Here is a 27,702-nt window from a genome sequence, read left to right as displayed (position 1 = left end):
GACTGCTGCGTTTTCAGCCATCGTTGGTGAGTCCAGCTTTCTAGTTTGGATTTCACTCTGAAGTTTTGATGCGTCACTTGCTGTGTGGAGAAGATTTCCCGCCAGTGAGCAAACAGACAACAGAAATTAATTTGGGCAAATAGAGTGAATCTGCAGCTTCTCAGTTAGTGAGGATGGGACGCTCTTCTCTGCTGCAGCCCCACTTTGTGATTCAGGCTGATTAGACGGGTGTGCAGTATATTTACATAAAAATCATATCTATCCAGCGAATACTGACTGATAGTACTTCCAGATTTTCAATGGAAGCAACTTTTTCAACTTTTTTCCACGCTCTGATGATGCGGTGAAGCGTGAACCAATCAGAGTAGATGGAAGGAATGGTAAGGTACTTATAGTTATGTTATTATGATTAACTTGATGAATTATTTTATCAACCATTATTTGCCAAATAAAATAAAAACGAGACAACTGCATCAAATTGGGAGATTGATCAGAAATTACTTTTAAATGCAACGAATGGCACTTTTTATGTAATACAAGATGTAAACAGCCCGGGTGTAGACTGTAGTGTAGGCCCGGTATTTAGGCTGGTGCGTGTGTGTGTGTGTGTGTGTGTGTGTGTGTGTGTGTGGTGTAATTCTGAGAAAACATTTGTCTCTGTGGTCTTGAGTTCCACGCTGAGGCAGATTTACTGAGTTTGTGTCTGCAACAAGTCCATGCTAGTAAGCCAAGGCCAAGCGTTCAACTTGACCCCTGCACACACACACACACACACACACGCACACACACACGCACACACACACATGCACACGTGAAATTATACTCGGCGTGCAGATAATAGTAATTTTCACACAAACCTATCCTCTTCCTTCAGTCCCTTTCACACCTGCAGCAGTAATCATAGAAATGTACTCAGTGTGTCTTATTTCCATTATTTTAACTAGTGCTGGGCGATAGGTTGAAATCAATATCACGATTTTTTCGACACTGATATATATGATAATGCAGGTGTGACGTCAACCAAAACTGAAAATTTCAAATAAATCATGTCCTTAAAATGTTTCATCCCTCACTTGAGTTTTTAAATAAAATCTGAGTGTTAGACAGCAGAATTGTGTGTCATAATATCCCAAAATCACCATATGATTCCACTGAAAGACAATAAACGATAATATTGAATTATCGCCCAGCTCTCCTTTGAACCATGCTCTTATTACCCCGTTTCCCCCCTGTTTTGCAAATCCCTGTTTTGTAAAGCACTTTAGCACAAAATGTTTTTTGCGTTTCAAAGCCTTATACAAATAAAGTTTGACTTCAGTAACCGGGTAAATAAGGGAATTCTCCATGCATATAAATGAAACCTTTAAGAAAAAAAACGAATGCTTTCCTGAAAATATAATTGCTTTTTGCTTATATTAGTTGTTGTTTGCCTTATGGTGACAGCACTGGTTTTGTAGCTTTAGTTTTTCTTTTTCTTTTTCTAGGGTGAAACATTTTTTAAGCCCCTCAGTCTTTCTTGTCGTCTTTATTTTTTTCCCAGTGTTTTTATCGTCTGTTCAAATGACTCTAACTTATTGAGAGTGATGGATGTTTGAGGGTTTTTGAAGGGAGGGAAAAGGTTTTTTTTTTTGCAGCACATCACCTTTCCCCCACTTAGTGTCCGCACAGCGCTGTACTGTCAGAGCTCAGTGGAGCGAGTCAGAGCAAACACACTTTATCACCGCCGGGCTCGTATAGATCTGAATGACGCAACACTTCAGAGACTGAGAACTGCTTACTGTTCAAGTAATTACACTCGCTCATGTTACTGTAATTGAGTCGCTTTTTTTTTGTGTAGTTTTTTGAGTCATTTTACTTTTACTTAAGTGTGTTTTCACTGCAGTTTTGTCCTTCAGTCCGTTTTAAATCCCATCCATCACAGAACAGATTGTGTGTCTCTCCATCAGCAGCAGAAACTGGATCAACAGTAAACTGACAAACTGTGGATCCATTCACAGTGAGAAGAGGAATCTGACTTTACTTTGTTTCTGCACTTTATTTTGTCGTTTCTAATGTTTCCAGTGAAAAGAATCTAGTTTGTCCTCTCTCCTTTTAGAATCACATGGAAAAGATCACAGCTACAACGGTCTCTTTTCTACCGTATTTCCTCTAATAGTGGCCGGTAGTCAATTAAAAGCCGGGTCTCCGATAATGGCCGGGGCCGTGGTCGACACGAACAAATGAAGGCCGGCCCCAAATACAGGCCGGGGAAAAAAACAAAGGAAACAAGCGTGAATTCGCAATAGCTGCGACCACGTACACACACGGTGTGGCTATAGGCCGCCAAAGGGTGGAGCGAGCTATAGAGCTGTTGGTCGCAGCTAAAAACAACGGTGGATCCCGGTAAACTCCTGGTGCCTGGCGGAAGTCTCCGGAGCGTGCCGTCGTCGATTACCGTAATTATCGTTAATGCGTTGCAGTAACAAAAAAACGTCTATCTAACGAACCCCAACAGAAGCAGATCAGAAAACAAGGAGGCTTCGTACTAAAATATGAGCAAATATGCTCATCAAACAGAGGGAATTAGAAATAAAGGCCTGCCTCTAATATACGCCTGCTTCCAATAAAGGCCTGGTACCCTCTGCAGTTGAGGTAAATAAAGGCCCGGGCCAATATTAGAGGAAATACAGTATTTCTAAATTTCTATTTTAAATCAGACACTTTTTACTTTTACTGAAGGAGATTTTTACACTGGTACTTTTACCTCTAGTTAAGTAAAACATCAGCAATTTAACAGTACTTCTGCTTGAGTAGGACATTCGAGTGCTCTGTCCACCACTGGTTAAAACCCATTTAGGAAAGTGAGAAACAAAGTGATCAGGTATTGATCTACAATGCGCTACAAGGCACAGGCAACAGTGTGAGTCAGTGCAGATGAAAGCAGTGATACCTCAGATCTTTTGTGATATTCAGTCATGTGACCGTCAACTGTACCGAAATAGCAGATTGAAGTTTTAGTTCCAGAAACGTTTCTCAGACGCAGAGCTGCTCTGGAGGCAGAAATGATCTGATTGGTTGACTTAAACCTCAATGGGCGGAGCCAAATGCCTCCTTCATGTCATATCGGATTTACCGTAAATACGACCTGTCGACTGGGAAAAAACCTCCTCCGATGTCGGCAGTGGAAGATGATTAAAAACAAACTTATTGGTCATTTTCACATTAATACAATCAAGTCTACTTACAAAAAAGTGAGTAATGACTGCCTCACTTCATTTACGGTTGATTTTAAATTCACAAATATAAATAATTTTGAATGTGGACGTCACTCTCACGCTTCTTCCCATTTGACATGAAGCGAAAGAACCACAGTTTTTCTGGCTAAGTAACATCAGACTGAAGCTCAGTGAAAAAAAACAAGAGGTAAGAGAGGAGGAAGCTGATATTATGAAGCCTAGCTGCTCTGCTGCTGCTAACTGATGTCGGGACCCAGCAGAAGTCGTCCACTGACCCCATTTTGGTTGCTGACCCACAGCTTGAGAAGCCACGGGTCACGCCGCGTTTATATTCCCAGTGTGTTTTATTGGAGGGCTTTACTGTCCCGACACGCAGCAGCTGCCAGTCAGAGCAAACACTCCAGACCAGAGGGTTTATATCAGAGAGTCACAGGTAGAGCGGTCTGCCTGCAGCGGGTGATGTCATCTAAACCACCAGCAGTCCCCAACGTGAAATAAACCAAGATGCTGTGTGTAGCGTTTTTTAAAAATCAATATATCATTGTTAAATTAATTGTGATTCCTTGGTCTACTGACTGTAAACCAGTGAGTCCATGTTGGAGTCGATCGGTCTACTCTATCTCACTCCAGTAGCATTGTTAGTTCTAGTGTTTCTCCACATTAGGACTACATTTCCCACAAGCCCCGTTGCTTCCTTGAAATTAATGTGGAAATGATTTGTTGATGTTAAAATGCTTCATGTAGCACCTTTAAGAGTTTTGGCTAATATTGTTTGGCAACAAAACTTATTTCTGGGCCTCTCTCTCTCTCTCTCTCTCTCTCTCTGTCTCTCTCTCTCACTCTTTCTCTCTCTCTGTCTCTCTCTTTCTCTCTCTCTTTCTCTCTCTCTGTCTCACTCTCTTTCTCTGTCTCTCTCTCTCTGTCTCACTCTTTCTCTCTTTCTCTGTCTCTCTGTCTCTGTCTCTGTCTCTCTCTCTCTGTCTCCATCTCACTCTTTCTCTTTCTCTCTCTGTCTCTCTCTCTCTCTCTGTCTCTCACTCTTTCTCTCTCTCCCTCACTCTTCCTCTGTCTCTCTCTCTCTGTCTCACTCTTTCTCTGTCTGTTTCTCTGTCTCTGTCTCTGTCTCTGTCTCTGTCTCTGTCTCTGTCTCTGTCTCTGTCTCTCCGTCTCTCTCTCTCTCTCTCTCTCTCCCTCTCTCTCTCTCTCTCTCTCCAGTCGTTATCCGGATGCGAAGGTGATAAACTTCGGCACCTGGTTCATCTTCAGCTTCCCCATCGCCATCATCATGCTGGTGCTCACCTGGCTGTGGCTGCACTTCCTCTTCCTCGGCTGCAAGTGAGTGTGTGTGTGTGTGTGTGTGTGTGTGTGTGTATGTTGGTGTGTGTGTGTGTGACTAACAGATGTGGGCCAAAAAGTAACTGCATATATACCTTAATGGTTTGTTTATCCTACTTTGGTGCAGGATGGCTGGTGAGAGAGAAATATCACTGAATCTATTCTAAAAATCTAAAGAATAGAACTTGACTCAAATATAGTGTGTGTGTATGTGTGTGTGTGTGTGTGTGTGTGTGTGTGTGTGTTGCATCCTCCTGTATGTGTGTCAGCTCATGCTCATAACCAGGTGTTTGTGTGTTGGTGTGTGTACATGTGTGTGTGTGTGTGTGTGTTTTCTACTTTTAACCTGGCTTATTATCAACCACCCCTCACATCATAATCACAGGTTATCACAGTGACTCACAGGATAATTGCCTTGCCAGCCACAGGTTGGGAAACGGCGAATGAGTGTGGTTTTTGTTTTCTCTGTTTTTGTTGTTGATGTTGTTGTTGTTGTTGTTGTTGTTGTGCGTTCAGCTTCAGGGAAACGTGTTCGCTGAGCAAGAAACGCAAAACCAGGAGAGAGATGCTGTCAGAGAGGAGGATCCATGAGGAGTACGCCAAACTGGGACCCATCAGGTGTGTGTGTGTGTGTGTTTTCTGTGTGTGTGTGTGTGTGTGTGTGTGTGTGTGTGTGTGTTACTTTTCTCTTTCATAGCTTTCCTGACCATGGTTCCAACCGGACATGAAATTTCTGGAATATCATGGAATTTTGAGCGGTGTATTCCAGACAGGGAACGATCAAGGGCCACAAAATGCTAACTGGCTAACCAAGGCTAATGGTAGTTTCTGTGCTGTTAGCATTTTGTGACCCTCAATCAAATCAAATTTATAGTTTTGCAGTCGTCTGACAACAGAAACAGAAAGATATGTCAGTGCACACTATGTTGAAACACACTATGAATCCAAACACTCTTAATTTTATCCCTGAAATGTCTGAAATTTCTCCATTACATGAACATTAATTATCCATTAAAAATAACATAGTTTTAAAATAGTAAGGTTAGTATCATGGGTTTATAAGGGATTTATTCATGGGTTGATTCATGAAGACACTAGAAGTGAGTTATTAATGGAAAGTTCCTGTCTCCCTCAATTTTACATTAAATTAGATATTACATTACATTAAGGGGTGTTTAAGGTGGTTTTAATGGGGTCTCCTCCATTAATAACTCATTTTAAGGTGATTTTTGCCTGAATTAATTTTAAGGTGATTTTTGGGTGAATTAATGTAAATATAAGGTTATTTTAAGGGATTACTGGTTTGTAGAGGAATAAGTGACCAGACAGAGTCCAAGGAGACAGAAAGTTTTGTTCTAGTATCTAGAATTTTTTTTTTTTTTTTTCCTAGGAATTTCTTAAAACAAGTTGATTTGCATTGAAAACACACAAAATTATTTCACCTGATTATCCGATTTGTTCACTTAAGACATTTTAAGACCCAATACATAACTTAAGATGGATAGTTTTTGCAGTGTGTGTGTGTGTGTGTGTGTGTGTGTGTGTGTGTGTGTGTGTGTGTCTGGTTTTCTCTTTCTTACCCATCCAACGTGAAGCACAAACACGTTATCACTCATATAATTGTTGCTCATGGGATTCTGTGGTTGTCTGTGTGTGTGTGTGTGTGTGTGTGTGTGTGTGTGTGTGTGTGTGTGTGTGTGTGTCTCAGTTATCCGGAGGTGGTGACGGGGGTTTTCTTCGTCCTGATGACTCTGCTGTGGTTCACCAGAGAGCCCGGCTTCGTCCCCGGCTGGACGTCGCTCTTTGAGAAGTACGTACCCAGAGCGCTTGCGACACACCGCCGCAACGCAAGGCCTTCTGGGTAACCAGATAACGGCTGTTTGCGATCAAATGCTCAGGCGGCAACCGCAGCCAGCGATCAGCAGCTTTAGGCATAAACACTCAGTCACACAGACAGGCACACACACACACACACACACACACACACACCTTTGACTAAAACCTCTGTCTCTGTCTGTGATTTTCTTGGTCTGATAAAAAAAATAATAATATAATAATCAATAATCTTTATCTGTCAAAAACAAGATTACAAAGAGCTTTACATGCTGTGGATTTATATTAGATTTACATACTGTCGATTTACATACTATAGATTTACATTTAGATTAGATTTACATACAGTAGATTTACATTTAGATTAGCCTAGTTGTCTGTATTTTTCCCCTTTATTTCTGTTTTGTGATTTTAATGTTTGGCTTGACAGTATTTATTGTATTTCTGTTTCTGATGTCATTATCTTTTATGTTAGTATTTTTATTTTTTCCTGCTAAGTTTCTTTTATTGTTGCTGCTCCTTTTGTTCTGGGAAGCAGTTTGTAACAGTCCAATATAAATTAAGATTTACTTATTTTACTTACATACTGTAGATGTAACAGAGACAGTTGAAAGACACAAAAACAAGGAAAAAGCAAGAAGAAAATTCACATCTTGGTACTAAGCAGACCTGAAAGAACACTTAATGTTGAACTTTATGACAGTTAGATTAACATGAAGTGTGCAGCATCTTTTCGTCTCCTCCCATGTTCCCTCTCTTCCTCTGTATCTTTTATTCTTGTGTTTTCCTCTCTCAGGAAAGGCTACAGGACCGACGCGACGGTGTCTGTCCTGCTGGGCTTCCTGCTCTTCCTCATCCCTGCCAGACGACCCTTCTCCTCTTCCTCCTCTTCCTCCAGCTGTAGAAACAAAGGTCAGGACCCTGCACTCGCAACAACTAGCAGTATTTGATGCATAAATGTTTGTTTTATCCTCCGTGGAGCACCAGGTGAGCGGAGTTTACCACCTCAGGACAATGCAGACAACTCAGTGACGCAGTTAAGCAGAGAAACGGAACCTGAACTGACTTTAAGCTGTTTTTCTGTGATCATCTAAACTTTCTTTTACTTGTTATATTGCCCATCATGGCAAAACCGACCCAACTGGCACCCAAAGGAGCTTAATACAAACATTACTTGCAGATACTATTTGATGGGGGTCTGTTAATTTTAAAAAATAAATAAATAAGATGAAATTTTAATGATCTCTGTGGGGAAATTGGGTTGTCGCAGCAGCAAAAGTGAGAGGATCCAGGAAAGAAAGGAGGAAAAAATAGAATATAAGTATAAAAATTGAACATAAACACAAAATAAAATTGAAGGAGGCTGTTTCTGTCAAGAGGAAAAATGTTTCAGCTTCCTGATGCAGTGCAGAATCACCAACCTGCAAATCAAAGTTGCATGTCGGAGAAAATCTTTCATTATTCAAAACGAGAAAATCCTATAAGCATTAGCACCGCCTCGAAATGAATGAATGTGGAGAAAGCTGTGTGTTCATGAGCACCACAATTCATAACTCAGCCACATCAGCCATAATGATCTTAATCCCCAAACTTGTGACAAAGTTAGAAAATCATAAGACGGTGATTTCCCTGTGTTAATATTGTGTAGTCTGCTCAGCAGCCGGTGTTCACAGCAGAGTGGGAACGATGGGACCAGCCATATATATGTTTTATATTCATATATATTTAGTAACGCGGCTCCGCTCAGGCTGATTTCCTGCCTGTATGGTGCAGGTTCACTGGGTCACAGCAGTCACTGGTTCATGTGCAAAACAGCAACAGCAAAACAGCAAAACAGACGCTGGTGTTTTCCAGGCCAAACATTGTGCAACGTTTTGAAGAAACCTGGAAAACTGTGACATCTGACATCTGTAATCTAGTTTATAGAGCGGCACAAAACCTGAGAGTCTTCACACTGACACTGTGTGGTCGACCCTGCAGCGGAGTTCAGACAGGCTGCTTTCTATAATGTAATGCAACAACACAACACAACACAATACAACACAACACAACACAACACAACAACACAACACAACACAATGCTACGTTACAACATAACATAACAAAATAATGTTACATAAAGAAACGTAACAGCATAGCATTGAATAACACAACAAAACATTACATTACAACATAACAAAATAACATGACGTAACATGATGTAACATAACGTAATGTAACATAACATAAAATAACATAACAAAATAACATAACGTAACGTAACATAACAGCATAGCATAGCATAACACAACACAACAACATTACAATACAACATAACGTAACATAACATTACAACAAATAACAAAATAACATAACGTAACTTAATAGCATAGCATAGAATAACATAACACAACACAACATGACAAAATAACATAATGCAACATAACAAAATAACGTAACATAACGTAACATAACATTATAACGTAACAAAATAACATAACGTAACGTAACATAACAGCATAGCATAACACAACACAACACAACACAACACAACCCAACACAACACAACACAACAACACAACACAACACAACACAACACAACAACACAACACAACACAACACAACACAACACAACAACACAACACAACACAACACAACACAACACAACATTACAATACAACATAACGTAACATAACATTACAACAAATAACAAAATGACAGAACATAACGTAATGTAACGTAACAGCATGGCATAGAATAACATAACACAACACAACATGACAAAATAACATAATGCAACATAACACAATAACATAACATAACGTAACATAACATTATAACATAACAAAATAACGTAATATAACGTAACATAACGTAACATAACATTATAACATAACAAAATAACGTAATATAACGTAACATAACGTAACATAACATTATAACATAACAAAATAACATAACGTAACGTAACATAACAGCATAGCATAACACAACACAACACAACACAACCCAACACAACACAACACAACACAACACAACACAACACAACACAACACAACAACACAACACAACACAACACAACACAACATTACAATACAACATAACGTAACATAACATTACAACAAATAACAAAATGACAGAACATAACGTAATGTAACGTAACAGCATGGCATAGAATAACATAACACAACACAACACAACATGACAAAATAACATAACGTAACATAACAAAATAACGTAACATAACGTAACATAACATACAAATAACAACATATAACAAAACATAGCATAACAGAAATGACATAACATAACATAGAAATAACATAATAACATAACATAAGAACATAGAATAACATATAATAACATAACATAAAATAAAATAACATAACATGACATAGCATTGCATAGCATAGCATGACATAATATAACATAATGTTATGTAACATAGCACAACCTATTGTATTTATTATGCTATAATGCTTAAAAAAACAAAATATTTGATTTTCTAACTTTGTCACAAGTTTGGGGTCTTACTGTGGTGACGGTTATTCTTTGTGGGATCCATAACAAACATGAACACCATTACAACTCACAGAGTCCAAATAAAGATGAAGACTTCAACATAATACAGTACATAATTTACAGAATACAGTCGTCTTACATCTTACATGCCTGTTTATTCAACCTCACTAGTGTTTCAGTGCTGCCCCCTGCTGACTATGGGTGGTAACTGCAGCTCAATTCACTCACTGAAATGAACTGACTCGGGGATTATAAAAGTTGAACAGAGAAATGAAGAGGGATGAAGAGGCAAAATGTTATGTGATCGGAAAAACACAGAAAATGTGGGAACAAAGAAAAAGTCGCCTCCATTCGGTGATGAACATGAAACAAAAATCCATTCTACATTCAACAAAGCATCGATTTATGCTTTCCCCCTTACTTTTATACTATTACTACTATACTACTACTAGGATTTATACTGTGAATAAACACAGTAAAGATTTATGTCAGCTCTAAAAAGGTTATGATTACATATATCACTGATTTCACTCACTCCCTATAAACCTACACACACTCTCTGCTCACAGGATCCTTTTTATTCCCTACAGCTGAAAGAAATCTCTTTACCTTTGTGACAATCCTGTTTGCTAAAACCTCCCTATAAATAAACCTGACAGTTACTGTGGCTCCTGTTAGAGCTGAATACGAGTGGTTTGTTCTCAAAATAATGAAAATACCTGAAATACCTGCAGTACATTGTGTGGTTTAATTGGATGTGACAGCAGTGTTGATGTGTTTTCTGTGTTTTCTAACTCTCAGATGATGATTCGGAGTCCGACCCGCTGGCTCCCATGATCACCTGGAAGGACTTCCAGAGGCTGATGCCATGGGAGATCGTCATCCTGGTGGGAGGAGGCTACGCCCTGGCTGCCGGCTGCAAGGTATGTGGGTGTGTGTGTGTGTGTGTGTGTGTGTGTGTGTGTGTCTCATGATGCACCTATACACTTGTTTTTATCCTATTAAAACCACATTGCATTGAAAAGTCCTACATATTTAGTTTCCTTTATATATAAGATATTAAATTGATACTGGACTCTTGATTTGTTCTGACTACATTTAGACTTGGGACTTGACTTGAGATTTGTGCTTCAAGACTTGAGACTGATTTGGGACTGGAGCAAAGTTGACTTAGTCTCACCTCTGTCTGTCAAAACCTCCTCCACTGGAACGAATGACTTCCGATCTACCCCAAACCAGCGAAGCGTAACCAATGAAGATCCCCATGCGTATCGTAATACCAGCATGTGTGTGTGTGTGTGTGTGTGTGTGTGTGTGTGTGTGCAGGTGTCGGGTCTGTCGGTGTGGATCGGCAGGCAGCTGGAGCCTATGAGCGGTCTCCCTCCCTGGGCCGTCACCCTGCTGGCCTGCCTGCTGGTGTCGGCCGTCACCGAGTTCGCCTCCAACCCGGCGACTCTCACCGTCTTCCTGCCCATCCTGTCCGCTCTGGTACCACACACACGCACACACACACACACACACACACACTCCCTCACACTCTTATTCTCTCACTATTTACCCGCTTCTTATTATTAATGATCTTGAGAAATAGTTAATGAAAGGGAGAAGGAGAGGAGCGAGGGGGAGGAGAGATGGAAGAGAGACCAACTGGTGTATTAACATTGAATACAGTGAATTATGATCTACTGTGCGATGTTGAACCATTTGATTATTTAAGTACATAATAAGTAAGTAATTTGATTATTTAAAGTCCCCATGAAATTAACTCCCATTACTTTCACTACTTGGATCTTTAACGGCGACCTCATGCTGCACCAGGAGGCATAAATTAAAAACTCCAACCAATAAAACATCACCGTGTTTTGAACAGTCCCGCCCCTCCGCCCCTCCCATCCAATAAATCTGCCTCTCTCTCTCTCCCAGACTGATCTCCCATTGGTTTAGACTTTTGAATGATCCCTCACTGTGTTATGTCCCGGCCCAACATCCTTTTCCAACAGGAAATACATCAAATCAAGGAAGTAAAGATGCTGTTTCATGGGGTCTTTAAGTAATAATTTGCGACATTTTCACATAAATAAATGTGTTGCTCCTCTCTCTCTCTCTGCTCTAACACAACAGTGATCCAACCTATATCTAGTTGATGAAAGCTTTTCCATTGTCTGTTCTAAACAGCCGGTGTCTGGTAGCTCTTTCCTGGGAAAGAGTTTGGAAATAAGAGTTTGTTTGGAATCAACAGAAGAAGAAGAACTGGGTAGTTAGCATGAGCAGTGATAGCTACCATGGCTGAACAGACAAAGAAAAGAGAAACTCAAACTGCATCAACATTCCCTCTTTTCCTAACCTCGCTCTACCTCTGCTTCTCCCTCTCTCTCTCTCTCTCCCTCTCTCTCTCTCTCTCTCTCTCCCTCCCTCCTCCAGTCAGAGACGCTTCACATCAACCCCCTCCACACTCTCATTCCCTCCACCATGTGTGTGTCGTTTGGGGTCATGCTTCCAGTGGGGAACCCCCCCAACGCCATCGTCTTCAGTTACGGCCACGTGCAGATCAGCGACATGGTGCGACACACACGCACACACACACACACACACACACACACACACACACACAGACAAAGAGTCATCCTAACACAACACACACTTTCTCCCTGCACCTGCAGCATCAAAGGGCTTGTGGGTACAGTGTGTCAAAGATCTGTTGTGTAATAGCGAACGCAGAATAGACAGTTTTCATTTCTTAACTCTTGACATTCAGACTTAAAGCTGCAAGATTTTATGTGAAAATTGTTACCAGTGTAAATCACAAAGTGGAAGAAGTGGAAGAAGAGAGTCCCATCCTCTCCAATTGTGACGCCGTACATTCGCCATGTTTGCCCAAATTATTATTATTATTAGCCCATTGTTTGGGTGTCAGCTATGGTCAGGGTGGGAAGTGGAAGTGGCAAATTGAAAGTTGAAGGAACTTAAACTTAAACTTATAGGAACCTAAACTTAAAAGGAACGTAAATGTAAATTACCAAGTTTTGGAAGATTGTCCCGTTGGGTCAACCTTCCCATTAAGTGATGAGAGCATAGACGCCAAAATCATCCAAGTGTCCCCAGAAGATCATTTGCTCTGGTGCTCCATGCTAACAATTTGGCATACACTATGTTGAGTGATAGTAGGCTCCATGCTAACACGCTCCATGCTAGTTACCAAGTACCATGTGTGTTTGTGTGACTTGTGTGACTTTAACCCGAGGTCTCTACAGAACACCTGACCATATTTCCATTTGTCTATTCTGATGAATTTACATCAATCTATCCCGCTCTTACCCCTGCTCCTCTCCGGTGTTGTCGTCTCCAGGTGAAAGCCGGTTTCGGGGTGAACCTGATTGGCGTGGCGGTGGTGATGTTGGCCATCACCACGTGGGGTGTCCCGCTCTTCAACCTCACCGAATTCCCTGCCTGGGCGCTGGCCAGGAACGCCACCGGGAGCTTATAACCACCGAGAGGCCAGCAGCACGAAGAGAGGGGAATAATCACTGAGAGAGAGAGAGAGAGAGAGAGAGAGAGAGAGAGAGAGAGAGAGAGAGGAATAGATGGATGGGGGAGTTTGTGTGTGTGGAAAGACAGCAAAAAACAACAAACGGCATCTCAAGAGGGAGACTTTGCTCAGAAATCAGCCCTTATGTAGACCGATTACCTGTAGACTGGACCTGATGGAGGAAGAGGGATGGAGGGAAGGATGGGAGGAGGAGGAGGGAGAAGAGAGAGAGAGGGAGCAGGGGAGACCCACTACCTGCTGCATAAATATGAGTTAGAGTTGTATTTTCATCTGCCACAAGGAGGCGCTGCTGCGTATCCGATGTAGCCAGCCCAGCGCTGCCCCGGTGCTCAGACCGTTTGGTTCATTTTGCTTCCTTGGTAAAAGTTAATTCTCACTAGGAGGGATGCAAAATGCCTTCCTCAAAATGTCCACAGGGGGCGCTCTGACCTCAAACAAAAGCATATTTAAGCATATTTAAAAGCATATTTTCTTTGCATTCCTGTTTGTCTGTAAGATATCTGAAAGAGTCACAAACAGATTTGTCTGAAACTGACGGACAGATCGCTCTCAGCCCAAAGATCTGTTGATTAGATTTTGGTTATGATCTGGATCTGGATTTCTGCCGTTAGAGGACTATGATTTTGCCTTAACTATTATGCTGCGTTCATGTGCTCGTGGGAAAGTCCAACATCAAAGCATCCAAGTCAGCTGCTAAACAGCGCTGCTTTCACGTGCTATTTTGTCAGAAAATCAAACCCGGAAGAGAAATGATAAACAAAAATAAACTGTTACAGAGGCTGCAGCTTTGAATTTGGAGAATTGTTCGCTCTACTGAGTGACTTCTATGAAATGAGTCGTATCTATCCAATACTTTGAGAATCACCCAATCAAAGGTGCTGATATGACAGGATTTATGATAAATTATGAAGTTTTTATAAGCTGCTTGAAATCGGTGATATCGACCCAGTCGGTGCTTTCAGAGCGACATCATGCCTTCCTAAGCTAATGAGCGTATGTGGCTGCTGGCACATAACATGTTACTGCATGCTTGCTAAACTAAAGCTGCAGTTATGCTATGTAACTAGTTGGTTGAGAGACTTCAGAGATTTGTTTATTTAATATAGTACTACAGTTCCACTGTGCAATGTTCAGGAAATAATTGATTGCTGTATTAATGCAGGATAGATCCATGAATACAACGGCTGCTAATGTACTGTAGACATAAACGCTGCTACCTATCCAATGCTTTCTGACCTGCTGGTTTAGGAGTCTGTCTCTCGACAGAGTAAACACTAATCTCTTACTGAAAATACCAAACAGAAAGAGACTGAGGTCTTTCTTGTTGTCTTGTAGGCTATATATATGAATGTATATGTACTCTATATTGTTAAGTGTTGGTGGAGGGTTGAGCTCTACTGAGTGACTTCTAGTTTGATGGACTATCAGTGAAATGAGTTGTAGCTATCCAATACTTAGAGAATTGGCCTATCAAAGGTGCTGATATGACAGGATAGAGAAGACTGGATGTTATAGAAAGCAGTTCGAACCAGGGAGGGGCGATACACAGAAGGCAACAAATTATAAAATCACCTAATGGCCTAACGGCAAACGTTGACGATGATGTCAATACGACGGCTGCATCAACGTTGAAAATCTGTGTAAATGCAGCACCAAAATCAAAGCTGAGATGACGTCGAGCTGCGATCTGCATCGTAAATCAGGAGCTAAATATCTCTGTCAGTTCAGAACAGTTTCCAAAGCTGATTTAATATGAATTTTTACCAGTGATACTGTGCCATAATATACTGTGAGAACGTTGTGCTTGCTTAGGTTCGGTTGCCATCACTCAAATTCTTGCGGGCCATTTCTATCCAAAGCACCTTGCAGTACCATGAGTGCCTATTTTTTAGCATAGGAGGTCCTAGTGGGAATTGAACCCCCAACCCTGGCAGTGTTAGTGCCTTGCTGTACCTGTTGAGCAGTGCAGGATGTTTCACCACAAAACTCCCTGAGTGACTGGACTCTCAAAATCAACAGATTATATAATGGATTCAATGCTGTGTTGTAACTGGAAACGATGCCTCTGTGTTTTGTATTATATATCTATATTTTTTTTGCTGTTTCTCTTCCACGTCCTTGTACCCCAGACTCAATTAGCAAATCAAGAATGTAAACTGTACTGTAAGATGAAGTACTGTACAATGTGCAATGTATAGAAAGTCCCAGGTTTAAGCCTGATAACCACACACATAGTATGTTTTTTTTTACTCAAAGGATGCTCATATCCGCTGTATTTTGGCTGAAGCTAAACTTTCATGCTCATTTTTTTTCATCTGTTTTATGGTAACCGGAATTCTGAGGTCAAAAGCTGTTCTCACATCATCTAAAATGCTTTGTTTTCTTGTAGCCTTTTTTTTCATCAACTTTGACTTTGAAGACTTGTAGAATGAAGGAGTGAGACCCACTCCTGCTCTTTTGATAACTAATTTTCTGTGTAAGCAACCAGGTAAAATCAAATATGATCGTAAGACTTTTCTATAAATGAGGCCCCGGACTGTCCGCTCTTTATTTACTCACTTGACTTTGGCTTGGAGGTCCGACGCTGCATTCACGTGCTTTCAGATATATTGTAAAAATGAAATATGAAGTTCGGGAAATTAGCTGGTTAAGCTGCTGGACGTCCATGTTTGTGTATCATTTGTTTTCCAGGTTTGATTTTCTGACAAAATAGCATGTGAAAGCAACGCTGTTTAGCAGCCGTCTTGGAAGTCCTGGATGTCGGATTTTTCCACTAGCATGTGAACGCATCAAGAAAGCTCCATTTGGAAGGTTGCAGAGGTGCAGAAAACTTAAAACCCCTCTCTGTTCTGAGTTGTTTTGAACGCAGCACCCAAAGCATTTAGTAGAGACTACAGAGAGAGAGAGAGAGAGAGAGCAGGGTTTGTATGGTAGTTTGTTCAATCAGCTGTCAAATCACAATAGCTGTTGGCTGGCGGTACCTGGGCTCGCGCAAAACATTCACAGTACTGTGCGACTATGTAAAAGATATGCTTTATATTTTTACACAAATTCAAAATGTAATTTGTGCCTTTTTTTATATCACATCATTACAGGAGTGTAGGCCTTAATGTAGGACAGAATCTGAAGCCTGCATTTTCCGTTGTTTTGTTTTTGTAATTTATTCAGTTCTGCTCAAGTTTTCATATGTCTTGATGGTGCTCCAGCGGTGACCTTTGACCCCGGAGCCACACACCTTTGTAAATATATGCAGATTTGTAATATAAAAATAATGTACCTTCACATGTTTTCAAATGAACTGTAATATTCAGAAATGATGTGTGTTTACCTTGATGTTTCATTCATATCCAACTCAGCCACAGAATAGGGTTAAGATGATAAAACATAACAATACATGTATGATAATAAAACCACTAAAACATCAAAACTGGGTTTGGTTTATTTGCAAACAACACCACAAAACAGTCACATATTGAGATTTATGGAAGACTGAGAGTGCCACAATGATAAATAAATGAATAAAAGAATAAATGTGGAAGTATAAAGAGGAATAAAAAAAAAGGAAAATATATACAGAAAAAGATTGATAAAAATTAATATAGGAATATGAAGTGGTGTGAATCAGAATTTATTTAATGCTTTATTTTTTCCACAAAATGTTTTTAAATTCATTTTTTGTCACATTATTTGTTAATTTATTTCCATATATATAGATTTTCATATATATTTTAAAAATGTATTTCCATATACATTTATTTATATATTTTTATATATTTTTATTTATATTTGTTTTTATATGTATTTATTATTATTATTTACTCCCATATATATTTTTCTGTTTATTTCTGCTTTTTCTGATGAGCCCAAACTGTCAATCAACTTGTTTTGGTCCACCCACTAAGTCAGAGTAATCATGATGCGTTCAAGACAACAGGGAACTGGGAAACTTCCCACTCAGAATTCCCACTTTCCACCAAGTGGTGGTGCTCTGCTCTCATAGGAGAACAGTGGTGTAGTCTGTTGTTTAATGGACAGCTGAAAAGACAGGCACATTTTTCACTACTTCTGCTACAAATTTGATCCCATCTTAAAAATACGAAAATGCATTAGTTGATAATAATAACAATATGTAAAATATACAATGAATAAAACTGGGTTTGCTTGAAAAGAAGATCAAACAATGTACATTTATTTCTGGGAAACAAATGTAGAAAACAAAATGCATGTTTAGCTTAGAGTGGTGAGATTAATGAAATACCAAATGAAACAAAGGTCAATAATCAACAAAAGACTTTCAAATAAACAACAATAACTCGATTCTATCTAGTTAAATGTCTCATTCATTTCATTTTCCAAATAAAATGTCCACGTTCTTGTACATGAGTGATGATGAAAACCATGGTCGGTCTTTCCTACACATAGAATACACTATTTACAGTGAGATTAGTAAATCTATATGAGAATCCAAATCCAATTAATATGCTCACTTTAAGATGTGTGTGCATGTGTCTGTTCCTCTACACAGGAGGTGACTCTCCCTCCTATATCTGACACAGAGACACTGAGGAACCAAACAAACCAAACCCAGACCCAGACCCAAGCCCAAACCCAAACCCAGGGTAGAGGGGTTCAGTGAAGGTAGAGTGGACGGTGTGGAGGTGGATCAGTGTGTCAGAGGAGAGACTGTAGAAGGACAGAGTGCCAGCAGGCCAGTCCAGATACACTGCCACTCTGTTAGAGTCAGACGAGGGGAAGATTTGTGTGTCTATTTCTCTGTTATTGTGAACGTTGAGTAACGTTTACTAGAGCAGTACAGATTCCAGGCCTTGTCATTCCCTCCAAACCAGCAGTCAGCACCCCTTCCTCTCCGTCTGATTCCTCTGTAAGTCACTCCTATATCAACCTTTCCTTTCCCAGTAACAGCGCCTAGTCAGACCATCTTTACACAGTACCTGTTGATAGTTGCAAAATCTCTCGGAGTGATCGTGATATCGGCACTTCTCTCTCACCACTGTCGCCTTTTTGTTGCCCTCAGACAGAGATAGGTTCCTGTTTGCTGTGTTTGGGTCCAGTGTAAGTTCACACATATCTGATGGGGAGACACAGCCATAAAAACATATTTCACAGTTGGAATTGCAACTACACCATCAAAATAGTTGAAAGTCTGTTGGTTTGGTTTTAAGAATAAAAATAAATACAAACGTACACTTCCTCAGACCAGATTTCAACCACTGTGCTCCACCATGGTCCACACTGGGCATTAGGAGATAAACAAAGTCAGACCAGCATATTATCTTTGATAATGGAAACATGGCCAGCAGTATTACACAGCTTCACAGTATTACTGAGAAAATGGCTGCCGACATTGCCACTGCCTGGCAGCAAGCCTCTCCTGACCTGAGAGTGTCCAGTCTCCAGAGTGGATCCTCCAGTCCAGCAGAGAGCAGCTTCACTCCTGAGTCTCCTGGATGACTGTAGCTCAGATCCAGCTCTCTCAGATGGGAGGGGTTGGAGCTCAGAGCTGAGGCCAGAGAAGCACAGCCTTCCTCTGTGAGCAGACAGCCTGATAACCTACACACACACAGACACACACACACAGAGCAGCAACAAATAGCAGCAAATAGTTGTTTTTTCTTCCACCAATGTATAGTTTGTTACATATAGTATATTGCTTTTGTCTGCCTTTGTCCACATGAGTTTTCTATAAAAGAGTCCCTAGCCCTTATTGTAACGCAGTCAAATGCTAGCAAAACTGTAATTTTCTTGAATATCAACAGTTGACCCAGTGATTTGCTTTGTGTTTTCATTTGGTCCAGTTTAAGAGTTCCCAACTCAATTTGTGAAAGAATCTTAGAAGTCATTTCTGGTATTTTAGGTCTCAACAACAGAGGCAGTAACGAGAGGGAATAATGAAAATATCCTCATGGAAAGTAATTCACAGACCAATGATGTGCCAAACCAGGAGAAGTTCCCTGTGACGTCTGCACTGGGACCAAACTGAAGGCCCTGAAGTCCTGCCTGGTGTGTCTGGCCTCCTACTGTCAGACTCACCTGGAGCCTCATCAGAGAATGACGGGCCTGAAAAGACACAAGCTGATCGATCCTGTGGAGAACCTGGAAGGAAGGATGTGTAAGAAGCATGACAGACCGCTGGAGCTGTTCTGCAAGACGGATCAGATGTGTGTATGTCAGTTCTGTACTGAGTTAGACCACAAGTCACATTGCATTGTCTCTTTGAAGAAAGGATATGAAAGAAAGAAGGCTGAGCTGGGGAAGATGGAGGCTGAAATTCAGCAGAAGATCCAGGAGAGACAACTGAAGATTCAGAAGATCAAACACTCAGTAGAGCTCAGCAAGGAAGATGCAGACAGAGAGATAGCAGACAGTGTGCGGGTCTTCACCGCTCTGATGCAGTCTGTGGAGAGAGGCCAGGCTGAGCTCATTGAGACGATCCAAGAGAAGCAGAAAACAACAGAGAAACAGGCTGAAGGCTTCATCAAAGAGCTGGAACAGGAAATCTCTGAGCTGATGAAGAGAACCGCTGAGGTGGAGCAGCTCTCACGCACTGAAGACCACCTCCACCTCCTCCAAAGCTTCCCATCCCTGAACACTCCTCCGCACACCAAGGACTGGACAGAGGTCAGTGTCCATCACTCATCATGTGGGGGGACTGTGAGGAGAGCTGTGGCTCAGCTGGAGGAGACTCTCAGGAAAGAGATGGAGAAGCTGCGTGCTGATGTTGAGCTGAAGAGGGTCCAGCAGTATGCAGTGGATGTGACTCTGGATCCTGATACAGCACATCCCATTCTCATCCTGTCTGATGACAGGAATCAAGTGAATCATGGTGATGTAGAGAAGAATCTCCCAGACAACCCAGAGAGATTTTCTCCTTGGATCTCTGTCTTAGGAAAGCAGAGCTTCTCTTCAGGAAGATTTTACTATGAGGTTCAGGTTAAAGGGAAGACTTGGTGGGATTTAGGAGTGGCCAGAGTGTCGATCAACAGGAAGGGAGGAATCACAGCAAGTCCCAAGAATGGCTACTGGATTGCATGCTTGAACAATGGAAATGAGTACAAAGCTTCTGCTGACCCTCCTGTCCGTCTCTCTGTGAAATCGAAGCCTCAGAAGGTGGGGGTGTTTGTGGATTATGAGGAGGGTCTGGTCTCCTTTTATGACGTAGATGCTGCAGCTCTTATCTACTCCTTTACTGGCTGCACCTTCACTGAGAAACTCTACCCAATCTTTGGTCCCAGTCTTAATTATGGTGGTAAAAACTCTGCCCCTCTGATCATCTCTCCTATCAATCACACAGATTAGACTAATCATTAGTTTTTCTCAGACAGGATTCGTTGATATTAAAGATAACACGTTTACATATTCAAGGGAAGTATATATGTTTTCCTATTTTTTTCAGGTAACCTAAGTCATTTTAATGTTGGAGAATTGTAATAAAACAACAAAAACGTTCTATTTCTTTGCAAAATGAATGTCTTGTCATAAAGAAACAATGTTAAAGTTAAATACAGTAAACTTTTGACTACAGATTCTGGTTAAAATGGTTGTTGCTCTTTTTCCTTTTTTTTCCTTTTTATCCAAATATTTGTATGTATCCTATTACAACACAGTAATATCATATCGGAAATCAGAAGCAATTGCTAAAATCACTTAAACATGTCTAGGTGATCAATTAAAAATGTGTTATTATTGTCAGATCATTGTACATATTCTGAGCTTTGTATGTTGACACAATTACTGAAGAGCAGTTTATGAAGAAGTAATTCTGCAGTTTGTTTCTCACATTTAAAGATTTTTTTTGAATGAATAAAAACAAATGGAACACACTTGTATGGTCACATGACTGCTATTTATATATACATATATACATACATACATACACAACTTATTCAAATTGTTGGAACTTTTATCTCACACAATGCTATTCTGCACTATTTTTACAGTACAAAAGTGATGTTTAAACACAGTTGAGTTGGAAATGTTTTAAACAAAACATTTACATGATGCTTGTATGTCTTTGGTCATTATGTGGTTTTAATTGACATTATTCATGAAAAGTACTTGGTATCATAATGGATACTGATGGATGCTCTCTCTAATCACTAGACAACCCTGCTCTCTCAAATGTGACATTTTGGGTGTGAATTCATTTTGTAATGTAATTAAAAGAAAAGATATTCATTAAATGTATCAAAAGTATGTTACGGATGAGGTTCAAGCCAACAAAGTCCAGGTCCCTGGTTGTGAAGAGGGAAAAGGTGCCTGACAAGTTCAGCTTTTCCCTCGGAGGTATCCAGATCCCGTCAGTCACCAAAAAGCCCGTCAAGAGCCTGGGCAAGATTTTCGATTGCACTCTGAAGGACACTGCAGCACTCAGGCGACCAGCAGTGAGCTGGAGGCATGGCTGACAGCGGTGGACAACTCAGGGCTGCCAGGGAAGTTCAAGGCCTGGATTTACCAGCATGGCCTCCTACCTCCACTCCTCTGGCCCTTGCCCGTCTACGCGGTCCTGATGACCACTGTCGAGGGCTTCGAGAGGAAGACCAGCCATTTTCTGTACAGGTGGTTGGGCCTGCCATGAAGTCTGAGCAGCATCGTCTTATACGGAGACATGAACAACCTACGGCTCCCCTTCAGCAGCCTGACAGAGGAGTTCATGGTAACCGGTGCAAGAGGTCCTGCTGGACAGAGACTCCACTGACACCAAAGTCTCCTCGGCTGGCATTGTGGTGAGGACTGGGAGGAAGTGGAGGGCCCAGGCGGCAGTGGATCAGGCCGGGTAACGGCTGCACCACAGCGTGCTGGTGGGATCTGTGGTGTCTGGACGGGCAGGGCAAAAGATGCAATCCGTGGACCACACAAGCTACTTGGACACAAGCAGGGGCCTGATCACCTGGGTCGCCTGGGTGAGGGTGTATGATTGTTGAAAGACCCGAAACACCCGATGACCCCAGGTTACATCACTGATGATGTGTCCAAGTTGCATCGCAAGATGTGTGATAGAACTAATTACATAATAATAATGATAATAATAATAATAATAATACATTTTATTTATAAGCGCTTTATATGATACTCAAAGACACTTTACAACAGCTAAGGGAAAAAGAAAATAAATATATAAAATGCATAAAACAATTGATACAAAGTGATGATAATAAATGAAGACAATAAAATATTTACATGAATGCGCATATTACAGTAAAACAGTAGAATTTAAAAAATAGTGATTGGTTTCCTGTTGCCAGTTTGTTCATTTCTGGAGAGGCAGTGGGAGTCAGATATTGAAGACAGTTTTGAAGAGGTGGGTTTTGAATTTATTTTTGAATGTAGGGAGTGAGTCTGAGTTTCTGATGTGTGAAGGGAGGGAGTTCAGAGGGTTGAGGCAGCGATGGCAAAGACTCTGTAGTTACGGTGACCCTGAGGTGCAAACACAACATTTCACAAAACAAAACAACAATTGACAAAACATAGCATTTCACAAAAAAATTTACATTTCACAAAACAAATTAACATTTCACAGAAAATGGAGGTCCTTTCTTTGTCATGTATTTGTTGTCACTTAAGGTAACAGGAAGTGGCACTAGCTTTGACACCTTCAAAATAAAAGTTTGTGTTTAAACCGGCAATAAGCGAGACAACCAGGGGTGTTGTTAGGATTTCAGAACATCAGCCCAGAGGAAGTCACAGAACCATAGTAGGGGGGTCCGGGGGCATCCTCCCCCAGGAGAATTGTTTTTAAATTTCAACAGCAAAATGCATCAATCTGGTGTAATTTGACATGAACATACATGGGTGTAAATGAAGCAGCATAGGAAACAGTTTGAGCAGCAGTCTGTACAGGCCAATATTGTAGTCTGTCTGTCTCTCTCCTCAGGCCGGCCTCCTGCATTCTTCTCTTGACACTTACTTGTCTCCTCTCATCTCACTTTGTCTCTGTCTCTGTTTCCTCCTCTCTCGTTCATTTCAGGTTTTGCAAAAAATGAACCGACACAGTTATCAATTAATATATAAAACTTTAAAAATATATGATATACAGTATGTGCTCCTCACTCCTCATCTGTTTCTTTACTGTAAAGGAAAGATCCAATCCAATCGTAATCCAATGAGTTATATTTAATCAAAAGTTATATTTCCATATATTTCACTACCTATATCACTATATTACTACAACCTAATAGTGAGCTACTTTGGTTTGTTTGTTACGTATGGAAACTTAACTTTAAGCATAACTCATTTTAAGAAGTAAATTATTTAACCTGTGATATCCTTCTGTTAGGAAGCTGATATTTTCAATGCCACATCAAAGATCACCATGAAAAGCCTAATCCATTCTGAATAGCCGGAGGAGTCTACCTGCATAGTAAAATATACAGAGGCACAAATTAAAAATGACATTTTTAAACATTTTCTCACGTTTAGGGAAACAATGTCTTAAGTTGAAAATAATATAGATGTTTCATGTGAAGAGAATTAGTTTTTGCATTTAATGTTCAGCAGCCCACATAAGTAGACCTGAATGGGAGGATTCAGTAACTAACTGACTAACCAGCTGACTGCAGAGAAATAGTAACATTTTGTTTAGAGTGATCCAATATTATATTGAAGATGTTGAGCTAAAAAAATAATGAAACACTGTAGCTTGTAGGCATCTAACCATGAAGCTATCAACCAAGTGTCAGTCCAAGCTAACACTCCAGTGTCCATCTGGCCGCCTGTTAGTCAACTCGCCACCACACAGCTGCCTGATTTTTGCTGTCTTTCCAGATATGGATAATCAATCACTTGATTAAACTAACCTATAACATATCCTGATATGGGATATCTGGATCCCACTCTGCCTGGCTCTCCCCTGCACTTTCCCTGTCCTGCCTTGGCCCAGCTTCGCACCTCACCTCAGCTTCAGGTTTACTACTTCCAGCCACGTAAATAAACTATCATTGAATTTACCCTCTGCCTCCTGTCTCTGTGTTCTGCACTTGGGTTCACTTGCCTCCCCGTGACAATTGTAATGTTTGGAGGACGGTGGAAGGGATGCCATATAGGATGCTGTTACAGTAGTCTAGTCTGGAGAATAATCTGGATAATCATGTTCAAACATGATTCAGGCAACAAGGCATTACCACTCTATCTGTAGTAAGAGGCGGAGAAACACTGGAAACACAGGAATGCTTCAGCGTCACATTGCTGAAGTGAAACTTGAAAGTAACTCATAGCAACAGCACTGCTGCAGTCGAGAAAACTGTCTCTCTTTCTCTGGCTTTCACAGGTGAGTACAGCAGATAATATTTACTGTGTTTAAACAGAGAGCAGTGACACATAATTGAGCTACTATATCCACATAGGATGTTTCCCTGACAGTTGTCAAATGACGTTTTCTATGTAGTGCAATTGAAATATATCTCAAAACGACTTTTGCTAATATTCCAATAATCTAACTTGAATATTTTTTATACAAATATTTAACACTTCTGTATAACAATGTTGACATTTCACACTTTCACTTTAGGTCTCAGTGTCTAGATATGTCCGCTGCCAGCAGTCTCCTATCTGAAGAGCAGTTTCTGTGCTCCATCTGTCTGGATGTGTTCACTGATCCAGTCGCCATACCATGTGGACACAACTTCTGCAAAAACTGCATCACACAGCACTGGGATATTAGTGTCCAGTGCCAGTGTCCCATGTGTAAAGAGGTTTTCAACACAAGACCTTTGCTGCGGGTCAATACTTTAATATCCGAGATGGCTGCTCAGTTCAGAAAGTTAGCTCAGGTGAAAGCCAGCAGCTGCCCAGACCAACGATGTGCCAAACCAGGAGAAGTTCCTTGTGACGTCTGCACTGGGACCAAACTGAAGGCCCTGAAGTCCTGCCTGGTGTGTCTGGCCTCCTACTGTGAGACTCACCTGGAGCCTCATCAGAGAATGACGGGCCTGAAAAGACACAAGCTGATCGATCCTGTGGAGGACCTGGAAGGCAGGATGTGTAAGAAGCATGACAGACCGCTGGAGCTGTTCTGCAAGACGGACCAGATGTGTGTTTGTCAGTTCTGCACTGAGTTAGACCACAAGTCACATCAAATTGTGCCTCTGAAGGAAGAATGTGAAGGAAAGAAGGCTGAGTTGGGGAAGACGGAGGCTGAAATTCAGCAGAAGATCCAGGAGAGACGACTGAAGATTCAGGAGATCAAACACTCAGTAGAGCTCAGCAAGGAAGATGCAGACAGAGAGATAGCAGACAGTGTGCAGGTCTTCACCGCTCTGATGCAGTCTGTGGAGAGAGGCCAGGCTGAGCTCATTGAGACGATCCAAGAGAAGCAGAAAACAACAGAGAAACAGGCTGAAGGCTTCATCAAAGAGCTGGAACAGGAAATCTCTGAGCTGATGAAGAGAACCGCTGAGGTGGAGCAGCTCTCACGCACTGAAGACCACCTCCACCTCCTCCAAAGCTTCCCATCCCTGAACACTCCTCCACACACCAAGGACTGGACAGAGGTCAGTGTCCATCGCTCATCATATGAGGGGACTGTGAGGAGAGCTGTGGCTCAGCTGGAGGAGACTCTCAGGAAAGAGATGGAGACGCTGAGTGTTGATGTTGAGCTGAAGGGGGTCCAGCAGTATGCAGTGGATGTGACTCTGGATCCTGATACAGCGCATCCTAAACTCACCCTGTCTGATGATGGGAAACAAGTACATCATGGTGATGTAGAGAAGAATCTCCCAGACAACCCAGAGAGATTTTCTATTTATGCCCGTGTCTTAGGAAAGCAGAGCTTCTCTTCAGGAAGATTTTACTATGAGGTTCAGGTTAAAGGGAAGACTTGGTGGGGTTTAGGAGTGGCCAGAGGGTCGATCAACAGGAAGGGACTAATCACACTGAGTCCCAAGAATGGCTACTGGACTGTATGGTTGAGTAATGAAAATGGGTACAAAGCTTTTGCTGACCCTCCTGTCCTCCTCTCTCTGAAATCAAAACCTCAGAAGGTGGGGGTGTTTGTGGATTATGAGGAGGGTCTGGTCTCCTTTTATGATGTAGATGCTGCAGTTCTTATCTACTCCTTTACTGGCTGCAGCTTCACTGAGAAACTCTACCCATTCTTTGGTCCCAGTTTTTATAATGGTGGTAAAAACTCCGCCCCTCTGATCATCTCTCCTGTCAATCACACAGATTAGACTAATCATTAGTTTTTCTCAGACAGGATTCATTGATATTTAAGATAACACATTTACATATTCAAGGGAAGTATATATGTTTTCCTATTTTTGTAAGTCATTTTAATGTTGGAGAATTGTAATAAAACGACAAAAATCATTTTATAGCTTTCTACTTTTTGGCAAAAGGAATGTCTTGTATGAAAGAAATAATGTTTCTTAAAGTTAAATACAGTAAAGGTTTGACTACAGATTCTGGTTAAAATGGTTAATGCTCTTTTCTCATTTGTATCCTTTTTTTTTTTCCATGTATCCTATTACAGTTTAATACTGCAAAAGATTAATTTCCCCACAGGGATCATTAAAGTTTAATCTAATCTGTTCTAATATAATAACTCTGCACAGTAATGTCATCAGAAATCAGAAGCATTTGGTAAAATCACTTAAACACGTCTGGGTGATCAATCAAAAATGTGTTATTATTATCAGATCATTGTACATATTCTGAGCTTTGTATGTTGACACAATTACTGAAGAACAGTTTATGAATAAGAAGTAATTCTGCAATTTGTTCCTCACATTTAAAGATTTTATTTTTTTAATGAATAAAAACAAATGGAACACACTTGTATGGTTACATGACTGCTATTTACTACAATGCTTAAATTATTTAACATTTGACTGATATCAAAGCTTGAAAGATGTTATTGTTCTAAAGGTAATTGGCAGTTAGAGCACAGAAATGAATCTGGTCTATTCCACACTGATGAGACGCCAAATCAGAAGATTAGAAATACAATCAGCTGTTGTCAGCCATTGTTGCCATGAGCTGTGGACCTCCAATATGGCCGCCAGAGGGCAGCATCCACCAGCTGAAAGCCCTCTATAGAATATGATAAGTGATGGTGACAGAAATGTCCTCTGTCAGCAGTCTGCTGTTGAGAGAGCAGTTCCTCTGTTCTTTCTGTCTGGATGGGCTCAACAATTCACACAACTTGTGTAAAACCTGAATCACACACACTGGGAGAGGAGGATCACACTCTGAATGAACGACAAATCAAAGAAGCAACAACACACACTCACACTGTAATGATGAAGATGTGATGAA

At 40.8% G+C, this 27,702-nt stretch overlaps 3 protein-coding genes across 4 annotated transcripts in view; all 3 read left to right on the top strand.

Annotated features, from left to right (window-relative positions):
* The window catches only part of slc13a4 (solute carrier family 13 member 4), a 40,818-nt gene extending 27,450 nt beyond the window's left edge, over nucleotides 1-13,368 (top strand). Inside the window, exons 9-16 of the mRNA XM_071540064.1 lie at nucleotides 4,431-4,550; nucleotides 5,067-5,168; nucleotides 6,259-6,360; nucleotides 7,180-7,295; nucleotides 10,686-10,807; nucleotides 11,211-11,372; nucleotides 12,306-12,443; nucleotides 13,231-13,368. Of these exons, the coding sequence (XP_071396165.1) occupies nucleotides 4,431-4,550; nucleotides 5,067-5,168; nucleotides 6,259-6,360; nucleotides 7,180-7,295; nucleotides 10,686-10,807; nucleotides 11,211-11,372; nucleotides 12,306-12,443; nucleotides 13,231-13,368 (1,000 nt within the window). The remainder of the gene's footprint in view (nucleotides 1-4,430; nucleotides 4,551-5,066; nucleotides 5,169-6,258; nucleotides 6,361-7,179; nucleotides 7,296-10,685; nucleotides 10,808-11,210; nucleotides 11,373-12,305; nucleotides 12,444-13,230) is intronic.
* Nucleotides 13,369-19,500: 6,132 nt separating this feature from the next.
* Nucleotides 19,501-21,066, top strand: LOC139661581 (E3 ubiquitin-protein ligase TRIM39-like). The gene has a single exon (XM_071540060.1). The coding sequence runs from the start codon at nucleotides 19,501-19,503 to the stop codon at nucleotides 20,746-20,748; it is 1,248 nt and encodes a 415-aa protein (XP_071396161.1). The 3' UTR covers nucleotides 20,749-21,066.
* A 3,905-nt stretch (nucleotides 21,067-24,971) lies between these two features.
* Nucleotides 24,972-27,165, top strand: LOC139661592 (E3 ubiquitin-protein ligase TRIM21-like). 2 transcript variants are annotated; one of them, XM_071540078.1, is made up of 2 exons: nucleotides 24,972-25,198; nucleotides 25,232-27,165. In XM_071540078.1, the coding sequence occupies exons 1-2, from the start codon at nucleotides 24,972-24,974 to the stop codon at nucleotides 26,613-26,615; spliced, it is 1,611 nt and encodes a 536-aa protein (XP_071396179.1). In that variant the 3' UTR covers nucleotides 26,616-27,165. The 2 variants fall into 2 exon arrangements, with proteins under 2 accessions (XP_071396179.1, XP_071396178.1); XM_071540077.1 differs by having other exon boundaries at nucleotides 24,972-27,165.
* Nucleotides 27,166-27,702: the final 537 nt, after the last annotated feature.

The sequence above is a fragment of the Centroberyx affinis genome, unplaced genomic scaffold, assembly GCF_046629955.1.
Source record: "Centroberyx affinis isolate AG114_WGS23_722 - 3 ecotype Tasmania unplaced genomic scaffold, CSIRO-AGI_Caff_v1 ptg003561l_1, whole genome shotgun sequence".
In the NCBI taxonomy this organism is placed as follows: domain Eukaryota; kingdom Metazoa; phylum Chordata; class Actinopteri; order Beryciformes; family Berycidae; genus Centroberyx; species Centroberyx affinis.
The sequence above is the reverse complement of the archived record's forward strand: the minus strand, read 5'-3'. Positions and strand labels throughout refer to the sequence as shown.